Source organism: Eulemur rufifrons, chromosome 14 (genome assembly GCF_041146395.1).
Source record: "Eulemur rufifrons isolate Redbay chromosome 14, OSU_ERuf_1, whole genome shotgun sequence".
Taxonomy (NCBI): domain Eukaryota; kingdom Metazoa; phylum Chordata; class Mammalia; order Primates; family Lemuridae; genus Eulemur; species Eulemur rufifrons.
Window position 1 is genome coordinate 33,129,618 of NC_090996.1, and position 12,307 is coordinate 33,141,924.

At 52.9% G+C, this 12,307-nt stretch overlaps 2 protein-coding genes across 2 annotated transcripts in view; one reads left to right on the forward strand and one right to left on the reverse strand.

The window, feature by feature from the left end:
• Window positions 1–12,307, reverse strand: part of DNAAF8 (dynein axonemal assembly factor 8) — a 12,618-nt gene continuing 311 nt past the window's right edge. Inside the window, exons 2-9 of the mRNA XM_069486976.1 lie at window positions 10,862–11,041; window positions 9,432–9,578; window positions 6,690–7,196; window positions 5,189–5,306; window positions 3,799–3,940; window positions 2,650–2,787; window positions 2,092–2,202; window positions 1–607 (exon numbers count right to left, since the gene is read on the reverse strand). Of these exons, the coding sequence (XP_069343077.1) occupies window positions 325–607; window positions 2,092–2,202; window positions 2,650–2,787; window positions 3,799–3,940; window positions 5,189–5,306; window positions 6,690–7,196; window positions 9,432–9,578; window positions 10,862–10,990 (1,575 nt within the window). The 5' untranslated portion in view covers window positions 10,991–11,041 and the 3' untranslated portion in view covers window positions 1–324. The remainder of the gene's footprint in view (window positions 608–2,091; window positions 2,203–2,649; window positions 2,788–3,798; window positions 3,941–5,188; window positions 5,307–6,689; window positions 7,197–9,431; window positions 9,579–10,861; window positions 11,042–12,307) is intronic.
• ANKS3 (ankyrin repeat and sterile alpha motif domain containing 3) overlaps window positions 10,366–12,307 on the forward strand; it is a 26,879-nt gene continuing 24,937 nt past the window's right edge. The window contains exon 1 of the mRNA XM_069486975.1: window positions 10,366–10,433. The gene's annotated coding sequence lies outside the window, so the exon portion shown is untranslated. The remainder of the gene's footprint in view (window positions 10,434–12,307) is intronic.

The following is a 12,307-nucleotide window of genomic DNA, read 5'->3' on the forward strand; positions in this document are numbered from 1 at the left end:
TTGTATGATGAAAATAATAGATGCTCATTAAAGAAAAAACATACAGAAATGGACAAAGGTGAGAAGCTGCTGTCCTGCCGTCCCTCCTGTCTCGCTGAGGTCAGGCCACCGCGTCTCCCAGAGTTGTCCTGTTTTACATACAAGTCTGCATTTGGATCCTTGCTCGTAAGTGCGAGGCTGAATTCTGCCAGGGTCTGAGGGTCCCTGTCTCTCAACGGCACCAGCCAGTGGACGCAGTGGAGACCCAGGGGACCGCCAGGGCCCAGCATCGATGGAGAGCCAGACCGCTGCAGCCTGCTCCTCAGGTTCCGCTCACTGAGGCATCTACGGTCGGCCCAGAAGAGGCACCAGGGCCTCCCCTGCTGCTGCTGGCCCGAGAGCGTCCCCCAGGGCCTGGGGACTTCCTCCTGGGAGCCTGGCCTGGGTGCTATGCCCCTCGGCCCAGAGCTTCACATGCTGCTTCCTCCCGGTTCTTGCTCCGGCCGAGTCTGCCCAGGCCTGAGCCCTCTGGCCGCTGGGGCCCTCGCTGGCGGGCAGCTGAGGCTGGGCCGTCCCCTTCTGAAAGGCCCTGAGCTGCTGAAGCAGCTGACTCTTCCCAGTGCAGTTCCTGCGACACAGTAAAACCACACTCAGCCAGAGCCCGTGGAGGCCGCCCCTCCGGGTGGGAGGCCACCAAAACGGGAGAAAAATGTGATTCAGGCAACTGCCGGATGGGTGGGAGGCCAGCGTGACAGCTGATACCTGTGGCTTCCCCTGCTCTGTGTGGTGGCTGAGCAAGTCCCTACCACACAGGGTAGAGCTCACCAAGAGCGACTCCAGAGTCCCCCAAGGCTCCCACCCAACAGGAAAGGCGACTCAACAACATCACCCACCCTTTCTGAGTTCCATCTCTGAGTTTAGGTTTCAGTTGGTTAAACCCAACTGATGGATAATTCTAGAAAGAAATGAGAACCAGTGCCATTCTTATCGAAAGAACTCTCCAGTGGAGTTGAGCTAATTTGCTAGTCAGCGTGGGAGGGAAAATTCTAGCCATCTTAAAGCCCAGGCCAGCAAAATAGCTGCCCCCACTTCCTGGAGACTGTGTGCCTGACTCTGGAATCCTCTGAGGTAGGTGCTAGAACTGTCCCCATTTCCAGGTGAAGACGTAGAGCCTTGGCGAGAGTGAGTGATTGGCTGAAGTTCCCTGGGCAGCAAGGGGAGCAGCCTGGATGTGAGCCCAGGGTGTGTGACTGCAGAGCTGGGGGTCACATCGCAGGTGCTCAACTGGCCTGGCCTGGACAGACGTCCTGGTGCCCGTCGCCGAGGGACCAGGAGAAGGAGCTTGCCTGGCTAACACTAACCTCGACTCCGCAGCCCTGAGGAAAGCATAGCCTTGCCAAGGGGCATTGCTAAGGGAAGGAAAAAGTCGCATTATGGCCAGACGCGGACAGGAAGGCTAGACTGCTTCCGGCAGCAGGTTCCCACGCCCTCGAGACGCTCAGGAAGAGGCGGCAGCCTCCAGCCCTCGCAGAGGCTCCGCACATGCTTGTCAGTGACCCTTCACCCCTTCTCTGCCGTAGGGCCTCGTCGCATGCCACGGGGAGGGCGAGCTGGGTGAGGTCCGCACTTGCTGGTGCTGCCACAGCACGTGACTCGCCTGTGGCCACAGCGTAGGGCCTCCCTCACAGCTCGCGCCTGGGCTGCCTCTGCATTTGACATTTCACTCTAATTCACCCAAGCAGTTTGCTTCTGGCTAGCAACCATCACTTCACCACACTTTCTCCTCCCTTCCACTGCCATCAGTAGCAGGGAGAAAAATCAATTTGAGGAGCTAATTTTCAGAAAGAAAATGTACTGAGCCCTCCTCGAGAGTGAGCTAGGGTGTCCTCGGTGTCCAAGGCACAGCAGGCCAGGCTGAGAGAAGGGTGCTGGGCCCCAGATGGGCTCCCACGGGCTACCTTCCCCCACCTCCTAGACCCCCACCCCAGACCTGCACGTGCTGGCCCTTAGGGAGCACGACACAGAGCTGAAAGCACAGTTAGATGTGCCAGGTCAGGGACTGCTGAGGAAAGCAGTGTTGGGACACCCCAAGGGAGGCCCCTTTGCAGTTACCGTGGGCCCTGGGAGGAAGGAGCTGCCCTCTCTGCTGGGCCATGCTGGTCTCCCAAAGCCGCTGGCTCCTCCTCCTCCTCCTCCTCACTGTCTGAGGAGCTGGAGCTGGAGCTGGGGAGGAGAGGAAATGGGGTTGCTGATGTGCCCCAGTGCCCCAGCCAGGCCTGACTCCCACCAAGGACTCAGAGTGCTTGGATCTCCCTGGTGACCTGAGGCAGGAGGGTGGCCGCCAGCCAGAGCACAGCAGCTGAAACCAAAGGGCCCTGGACTTCCGGCCAAGTGTTGAGGGAGGGTGCAGGGCGATGTGCTCCAGCCTAGACAAAGTTTACATAGAGCTCAGTCTGAGGAAGTTTGTCCTCTGTCCTTCTTCTTCCCTCCCTGCAGGGTACCAAGTGGGACTGGTGGCCAGGCCCAGTTCTGGGCTAAAAGCAACTGCGCATTGTTCCAAGCTTTTCAAAGTCCCTGTTTCTCCCCATTAGGAACTGCCAGAGGCCTCATGGACCACTGTGCAACTTTGCAAAGTGGTAAATCTGCTGAAGGGTTTGTCACTGCGTGTACCTCTCCAGGAAATGGTGGGCTGGTGGCTCCATCTGCCGCAGATCAATGAAGATGGTGGGAGGCTCCGTATTGCGCCTTGTGCCCTCGGCCAGCTTCCGGCCCGGCTTGGCCTGGGCTCCCAGCTTCCTTGAAGCACATCTGAGATGAGAAGAGCAGGGCTGTCAAGTCACTTCTCTGCGGTTTCTCTGTGACCTGTGCTGGGCTTGTCCAGTCACAGTGTCTGTGGCTGCCACCCGGTGAGGGCCCGTTGTGTGTCAGAACACACTCAAAGCGTTTGCTCTTTTATTCATCAGAACAGCCCTCCAGATTTAGGCCAGCACTGTCCCGTGATGACTGAAATGCTCTTTATCTGTGCTGTCCAGTATGGTTGCCACTTACCACGGGTGGCTATTTAAATTTACATTTAAGCTAACTCAAATCAAATCAGTAAAATAAATCTGGTTCCTCAGTCACACTAGCCACATTTCAAGTGTTCAGTGGCCACGTGTGGCTATGGAGACTGTATTGAACAGTGTGGGTCCAGCCATTTCTATCAGGAGCTTTTGGTTTCCAGGCACAAAAACCCACTGCAACTAGCTCAGGTGAAAAGGGGAATTCATTGGCTCTCAGATTCCTAAAAAGGGTGGAACAACCAAAGTGTGTTGGGGGGCAGGGGTCCCTGTCTCCATCTCTGCCTCCCCCCAGCTTGCCTTTCTCCAGACGGCAGGACGGGTCGCTGCCATAGCCCTTCCTCCCTACACAGAGATTGGAAAAATCCCAGGGAAAGGCTCTGATTGGCCTGGCTAAGGTCACATGCCCAGGGCTGGGCCAATCAACTGTGGCCAGAGGGGCAAGGTCATGTGACAACCTTTCTACTCCCAGGGAGGCCATGAGGGTAGTGAAGGGAGCGTTCCCATGGGGTTTGAGGAGAGAGTGGGTACCTTGGGGCTGGAGTCCCAGCTCTGCCATTTATGTCCAGGAAGAGTGAACCTCTCTGAGTCTCTTGCCCCATCTCTAAAATGGGCTTAATAGAAGTAACTGCCTGGTCAGATTCTTGATATTAAATGAAGATGCCCATCAAGTGTCCCACCCACAGGAAGCCCAATCAATGCCACATGACCATGGGCCAGTTCTAAAGAGACGAAAGGGGCCATGACTGAGAAGTCCCACCTGCTTCCAGCCTCCTGCTCCTTGGTGTCCTGGGGTGTGTCAGCAGGCAAGTTCCGGGCAGAGGCAGAGGCTCTGGGCTGCGTGGCACACAGGAGGGCCAGCTGTTCCATGAGCCTGTCCTGGGCGTTCGGCATAGAGTGGTCTGAGGACAGCCAAAGGAGAGAAGGCTGCTCAGTGGGGACCCGGCCGAGTTTGGCTTATGGCAGCTTGAGCCATGTGTATCGTGCCCCCAGCCCAGCTCTCACGACTCAGCGCTCGAGGGGGACTCCACCTCCTGCGCAGCAGGGACTGTGGCTTGGGAGCCTGGTGAAGTAGGGGTGACTTCCTGTTGAAAGTCTGTCCCACCTCCTCACGCCCCAGTCCCACTTGTCAGAGGTAACCATAATTAACAGTTCTGTGCACTTTTTTTTTTTATAGCAACAGGATCATCCTCTATAGATTTTTCTAACTTAACTTTTTTCATTTTATATATTACTTCTTTCCACGTTAACATAGATTCCCTCACTGAGCTGCAGAGCATTCTGCGGTAGAACTGATATAGCTGGATTTGTATTGAATGTGGGCTGTTTCCAATTTTTCACAATTTAAAACAACAGTGCAATGAACATCCTTGAAGACACATCTTTACCCACTAGGCTAAATGTGTAGGAAAGATTGTCGAAATGCCATAGCTGGATCAAAGGGTTACGTAGGGTGTACCAGTTACACACACACACACGCACACGCACACGCACTCCTTACAGAGGAGTCAGTTTCTCCACAGCCTGCCATAAGGGGTGTGAACTGTAAACCAACAAAACTATGTTTAAAGCAGCACAGGGGCTGTCAGTCATGGCTGAGCCTTTGCTCTGGGATTGAAGGCGGAAACCCTGTACCTGTCCTTGCTCCTGGGCCTCAGGCCTGCCTCCACTCACCTTTGTAGGCCTTACTGGGGGGTGAGGGGTTGGGGAGCAAAGCCACAAGTGCGGGGACAGTGGTGACATCTTTAGCCTTCCTTTTTAAATGGGGTGTCAAGTGGAAGCAGGAGTGTCCCTAGGAGCTGACTGGAGGTGCACAAAAGGCAGGACTGACTTTCCCCCAGGAAGAAAGAGGAAGGGGAGGAGGAAGAGGTGTGGGTCAGGGGGCAGGGACTGTGTCTGAAGGCCCCTTTTGTGTCCCCTAGACCTGGCCCATGCCTGGTGACTAGCAGGCAATCACATATGTGTTGAGTCAGTGAATGAAGGAAGTCTTTCAAGGACTGGCACATCAGAGTACGGGACAGGGAGGGGCTGAGCAAGCAGAGAGGACATTGCGGCTGCAGGGCTGATCGTGGCCACAGGCCTCTGTTACTGAGAGGCCCAGGAACGAGCTGCCAGTGGGGGTTCACTTGGGCTCGTGTTCGAGGTCAGACCTTGGACTTGGCAGCGGTCAGCTGCCCACCACGCGGTTCCAGGTGCTTGATTTTCCTGGTTGTCTTCTTGCCCCGCCAGACTCTGGAGGATGTAATCCAAATCCCACTCTTCAAGTTGCTGAAATAATTAAACCAGAGGTTACGAGGCAGCCGCAGGCATGAGTGTCTGCCTCCCAGCTGCTGTGACCAGTGGAGACCGTCATGGGATGTTGTGGGGCAGAAACCAGGGTTTAGATGTATTTGTAAATGGGCTCACCCGCCCTTGCCGTTACAGACTGAGGCCTCCACTAAGGCGGGGCTTGCATTTCTTGTCACCTCCTTCCTATGCTTTTTTTGGGTCAATACTTTTGATTTTGGAACAAAGATGTTGTTTGACCTGGAAGAAAGAAACCCTGTATCGTTTTAAAACTATTTAGGTTCATACTCAAAATATTTGGAGGTTAGACAGCTGTGCTCTTTTAAGAAACAGGTTGTTCTAGGCAGATGCTGACCCTGGAGGACTTGGCAGAGAGTGCTCGAGGGGCACAGCGGGTGTGATGAGGAGGAGGGAGGACGTTAGTCAAGGACTCATGTTTATTGTATGTGACCTTTCAACTTCTGCGGCTCTATAGGTGAGGAAAAATAAAAGTTTTTAGGGGTGAGCAGAGAAAGGAAAGAATGGTTTATTTAAGCAGTAAGGAAAATGACTTCTATGTATACCTCAGTGCCAGATTTCTCCAAGTTGTTAAGAAAAATTATCCAAAATTTGTATATAAGACAGAAGGAGAATTTTATGGCCTTTCAGCATCGTGCCTGGAGCATTTTCTAACGTGCCCACCTTTTCTGGAGGAAAGTAACTTGGTTTGTGCAATTGGCCAGGGCCCACCTGCTTTCCAACTTTGTAAAACTGAGAACCTGTGATGGTTTCACTTCTGTCCCACAGACAAGATGACCCCAAAGATAACAGTTTTGTTGCCCTACAGGACACTGACCCGTTTTACATGTAATGTAGCAATTTTATCTCTGATGCCTTCCTTTCCCCCCAGTGCTTTACAGAATTCCAGTTTCTCGTAATGTCATTAAACCAGCTCTTCATCCTGCTGGTTCCCTCATTAGCGTCCTAAATCCACCCGTAACTGGCGCTCACAAGTTTATGAGACTGGGGGCTTCACCACTGAGAACTACACTGTACAGAGTCCGGTCCTGTGTTTGTGCACGGCTGTATATGTTTAATCTACAGTGCACTGACTGGGTTAATATTCTTTTTCTCTTTTCTTAAAGAAGGCTGCGTTCTGCTTGTTCTTCCGCGGTCTCATTACCTCTCCCCAAGGATGCGCTCTCTACCGGGACCCCCACCCACTGAGACAGGTGGAACCGGCCTGTGGACCTGGGACCCTGGGCCTGCAGTCCCCATGGCCAGCTGGTTCTAGCCCAGTGCACTGGAAGGTGGCTGCACGGCAGGGTGCAGGGTGCACGGCAGGGTGCGGGCCTGAGGAGGAGCCGGGCAGTGGGAGCCGCCTACCTGGAGGGAGAGCACCGGTGGTCCTGCCCGAGGCTCCTCTGGAGGCGTCCCTGGGCTGCGGGCTGACTGTGCAGCCTGGCAGGGCAGCTCCCCCATCCCGCTGTGGCTGGTGCAGGCGGGCTCCGGGGCACCCCAGGGCACTTTGTGGAGTATGTCCTTCTCTATCAGCTTCCTTCTCTCCCGCCGGAGGGCCCTGCGGTCTACGGCACCTTGTGAGGTGGCGCTCGTGGGCTCTGCCTTCGGGTCTCCTTCATGTGGGGAGAGGGTGGCTTCTCCCTGCAGGCCCCAGGGAGGACTCTGGGATCCCCTGGTGTGGAAGGATATGTTCCCAAGGTTGCCTTCCTGCCACCTGGGGGTCTCCTCGGCCATCGTAAGAAGAGAGCAGATCTCACCACTGCTCTCAAAAGGCCCACCAAGGCCCCTTCCTTCCCGAGAGGCTGAATCCTTGGTCCGTGCGTTCCATCCACTCCCGAGTTCTGCAGGACATTCCACAGGCACCAGCACTGGCTATCGAGAGAACAGGTGTCCTCAGTTAGCAGCCTCAGAAACATACTTCGGGGAATTTTATTTCATAGTACAATTTGCATATAACATAAAATTTTCCATTTTGACCATTTTTATTAATTAATTTTTTGAGATAGGGTCTCCCTCTGTTGCCGGGGCTAGAGTGCAGTGGCATCATCATAGCTCACTGCAGCCTCCAACTCCTGGGCTCAAGTGATCCTCCTGCCTCAGCCTCCTAAGTAGCTGGGACTACAGTCTCACGCCACCGTGCCTGGCTGAGTTTTTTGGGTTTTGTTCTTTGTACAGATGGGGTCTTGCTAAATTGCCCAGGCTGGTGTCAAACTCCAGGGCTCAAGCGATGCTCCCGCCATGGCCTCCCAAAGTGCTAGGATTATAGGCGTGGCTACATTTTAACCATTTTTAAATATACAGTTTGGGCCAGGTGAGGGGGCTCATGCCTGTAACCCTGGCACTTTGGGAGGCTGAGGTGGGAGGATCACTTGAGCTCAGGAGTCCAAGACCAGCCTGGGCACCATAGGAAAACATCATCTCTAAAAAAATTAGTCAGAAGTGGTAGTGTGCACCTGTAGGTCCCACCTACTTGGGAGGCTGAGGTGGGAGGATCTCTTGAGCCCAGGAGTTCAAGACTGCATTGAGCTGTGATGGCACCACTCACTACATTCCAGCCTGGGTGACAGAGCAAGACCTTGTCTCTAATAATAAAAAAAAAGTGTACACTTCAGTGGCATTCATAACATTCAAAATGTTGTGAAATACCACTGTCTATTTCCAAAAATTTTTTCCTTGCCCCAGTAAAAAGTCTGTGCTCATCAGCAGTCACTCCTCATTCCTCCTCTCCCAGCGCCTGGTAACCGCCCATCTGCTTGCTGTCTCTGGATTGGCCTATTCCAGGTATTTCCTAAGTGGAGTCATATGATAGTTGTCCTTTTGTGATTGGCTTCTCTCACTCAGCACGTTTTCTAGGTTTATCCAATTTTGTAGCATAAATGAATTCTTTGTTCCTTTTTAGGGCTGAATAATAATCCCTTGCATGGATAGACCATGTTTACTTTATCCATTTATCAGTTGAGAGACAGTTGGGTGGTTTCCACTTTTTGGCATTGTAAATGTGCTGCTACAAAACATCAGCATATAAGAACTTTTTTCATCTTTTTTGCCTTAGGGAATTCAATTTTGTTTCTCCTAATGCTTTACAGGTGTTACAAGGAGAGTGGGGCTGGGAAGGTGTCCTGCCTTTTGACTTCAGGCACCTGTATTTATGTGCTGTAGAAGCAGGCTGTGGCCATTTCTGAAGCTCCTAAAGCTTGCCTGAAGCAGCTGCAGAGGCTGTGCAGGACAGGGGAATCCGGAGTGGGGAGCGGCCTGGCCCCCATTTTGGAAGTGGGTTAGAGCCTCCAGTGTTTTCACTGGAAACAGGACATTTAACCACAACCACATCAAGAAGAGCTGAACTGGTCTAACCAGTTGGGGCCAGGTGATGAAAGCTGATGGATGGGTTCTATTTATAAAGGCAGCAGTTAATTTTAAGCATCAAGCCATTAACGTTAGGTAAAGTTCTTGGTCTTACCTGGGAAATAGGAGACAAGAGATGGAAAATTCACTCTGACTTTTGGCAATTACTCCCACTGCAGCCCTAACTGAAGAGTGTGCTATTTCCTTTTCTAATTGTTTCCTGTGTTTCCTCCTCCCACTCCCCGCAGGGTGCCAGCTCTCGCCTTTGCTCAGGCATTTATGGAATGGAGCCCCTTCTTCCCAGTGATCCCCACTGTAGCCTTCAGTAATTCAGCAAATGTTTAGGGAGCTGCCGTTTACTCACCAGATGCCCAGGATACCAGTGAGGAGCCAGGCAGTCAGGGAGCCAGCTGGGTCAAGAGACAGACATTTATGGACAAGCATTTGTGACTGTGGCCAGAGCTATTCAGGGTGCCATGGTGGAAAACAGGACAGGAGGGATAAGAGGAAGAGCAGGAGGCAGAATCAGCCAGAAAATCCAGTCCTCACTGGCCCTAAGTGTGCTGGGCTCCCTGGGAGATGGAGGTGTATGGCGGTTGGATGTTGGGCACCTGAACACCTTGGATTGTACTTGGAGAAAGGAGGACTGAGTGTCACAGAAATGCCAGACCAGTGGTTTGAACCATTGTAGACCCTCCCTGCTGTTTAGTGTCTACTGAGAGACATGTACACACACACACATACTCTCTTCTGTGTCCCACAGACCTCAGGAGGGGACCCTACAGCCGCAGTGACCCAGGTCCTGGACTCATTGCCCTCGGCAGGGTCTTCAGCCAGCTCCTCCGACAGGTCTGGGATCAGGGCGGTTTGGTTTCGCTGGAAGATGAACAGCTCCTCTTCCCCACAGTCGGACTGTGGACAAATGAGAGGGCTCCGGATTACACAGCAGCAGGCAGAGCCTGGAGGGCCCTGGCCTCCCCGCCTTCCACCCTCACTTCTGGCCCAGCCTGCCCAGCCCTGCAGTTCAGGAACATCTGGAGAGAGCCACACAGAGCCTTGCCATGCGCTGCTTCCTGCTGCTGATTTAGAAATGGACTCGGCAGCACCACCTCGTGGAGGTGAGTTCAGGGCTCCTTGTTCTGCAAGTACTTGCCACACCTAAGGCCTTGAATACAGCAGGTGCTCCGTTAATGCCTGGCATGGCAGCATCACGCCAAGCTGAGTTATAAGTCAGGGTCAGAACCACCACTGAAATGGTCCTTGAGGATGCTGAGTGCCAACACATGCATCCAGAGATTATGATAAACACAGAGGAAAGGATAAAGAAGGAAATAGGAACCCAGAAAACACAGCTGGTTTTTTTTTTTTTTTTTTAGCTGATTTTTGTTTTTTAAGAGACAGAGTCTCGCTCTGTTACACAGGCTGGAGTGCAGTGGTGCCATCATAGCTCGCGGCAGCCTCAAACTCCTGGTCTCAAACAATCCTCCTGCCTCAGCCTACCAAGTAGCTGGGACTACAGGTGTGTGCCACCAACCCAGCTGATGTTTGATTTTTTGTAGAGATGGGGTTTCACTATGCTGCCTGGGCTGGTCTTGAACTCTTGGTCTCAACTGATCCTCCCACTTCAGCCTCCCAAAGTGCTGGGATTACAGGGGTGAGCCAGCATGCCCAACTTCAGATGATTTAAAATGAAAACAAGGCCGGGCGCGGTGGCTCACGCCTGTAATCCTAGCACTCTGGGAGGCCAAGGTGGGAGGATCGCTCGAGGTCAGGAGTTCGAGACCACCCTGAGCAAGGGCGAGACACCCCGTCTCTACTAAAAAAAAAATAGAAAGAAATGATCTGGACAGCTAAAAATAAATATAGAAAAAAAATTAGCCAGGCATGGTGGTACATGCGTGTAGTCCCAGCTACTTGGGAGGCTGAGGCAGAAGGATTGCTTAAGCCCAGGAGTTTGAGGTTGTTGTGAGCTTGATGCCATGGCACTCTAGCCAGGGCAACAGAGTGAGACTCTGTCTAAAAAAAAAAAGGAAAAATGTTTAAAAATAAATAAATAAATGAAATGAAAACAAACTCCACAAGTCAGCAGGAGAAGTCTGCAGAGAGGAGTGCTCGCTCCAAAGCTGTCCTTGGTCAGCATCATGTCTGTCATGGGAGGAAGGACAATTGCACCCAGGAAGAACACTGCTGCTCACCAAGGAGGAGTCTGAGTCCAGAGACGGAAGCTGGTCTTTGACGGCCTGGAGGATGGCATCCCAGGGCCCCGCCTGGGAGGCCCAGGCAGAGCCATGTGAGGGTGCCACATCTTTGTCTTTGGATGCCATAGGGGTCTTGGCTCACAGATGCCTTCTCAGTGCGCCATCACCCAAGGAGCCCTGCGGAGCACACGGGGTGAGGTAGGGGAGTCCAGACAGCAAGGGTCAGGAGAGTGAGGGCTGCCTTTTCAAAGCCTCTACCAGCTGTAGGAGGTGAAAACAGACTGGCAGACTTCGACCCCTACCCCAGCTTCCTTCTGGTTCTGCAAGCTCCTGTAACTGAGTGCCAGGCACTCTGTGTGTATGCGTGGTACAGTAGAGCCTGTATATCATGTATGTAATGGCATATATGATAATATACAGATATATGTATTGATGTATGATATACACACATGATATGTAGAATATGTGTAGATGATACATAATGATATATGGATGTTATATAATATATCCCATATAACGTAATACTATTATCGCCATTTTGTAGGCTCAGAGAGGTGAGTAAATGGCAAAGATAGAATCTGAATCAGTTAGGGGGAATTTCCAGCCGCACTACCCTTTTCTACCCCTTACGAAGGAACAGACTACGGACATTTTGGAGTCATCACTCACCTTATGCCCTCAGCCCCTTGTACCCAGGCACTGCACTGTACGTTTGTATCTCAGAGTCTAAAAGAAGATGGTCCTGTTCCTCAGGGGCTAGGGGGCTTGCGGGATACGGGGTGATGGTACTGCAGAGCCAGTGTCTGGAGAACCTTTATAGCCGGAGGGCCACGGGGCCTATAAAACGGGGAAGCAGTGCTGCCCCGCCTTGGCCCAGTCCTCGCTGGCATTGGCTTTGCACTCAGGGCCCCTCACCCCAAGGCAGGGCAGCAGCAGGGGCTTTTGGGACCGAGGGCACATGCTTGGTGCATCCTGAACTGGGAGCAAGTGCGGTGGGGACACATCTGGTACACCAACCAGGGGATGTTTTTTGTAACTGGGGCTCTGTTCTGCAATTCAGGGCACAGTATTTCATAGGGCAGCAGAATCGCCGAGGTGAAGGGGACCACCAGAGACTCTGATAGTTCTTCAGGGGGACAAGGCAATAGGGCAGGGAAAGGCATTACCAGCAAAGGGAAGTGCATGTGCAGTGGCTCAGAGGAGTGAAAAATGCCCGACACGTTTGAAGGAAGGTGTCAGTTGCTGGCATCTGTGGTGAAAACGGACCGGCCAGTGAAGGGTCCTGAAGACCAAGTTTTGGAGTTCTGCTCTTCCCAGGAGGCGAGGTCGTTGTTGCCGGCCCTGTTCTGGCTGCAGCCCGTTAGCCCCGCCCCAGGACACCGCCCCGTCTCGCCTGCTAGGAGGCAGCCGGTTGTTATGGCAACCAGACGCCAACGGCTTTCC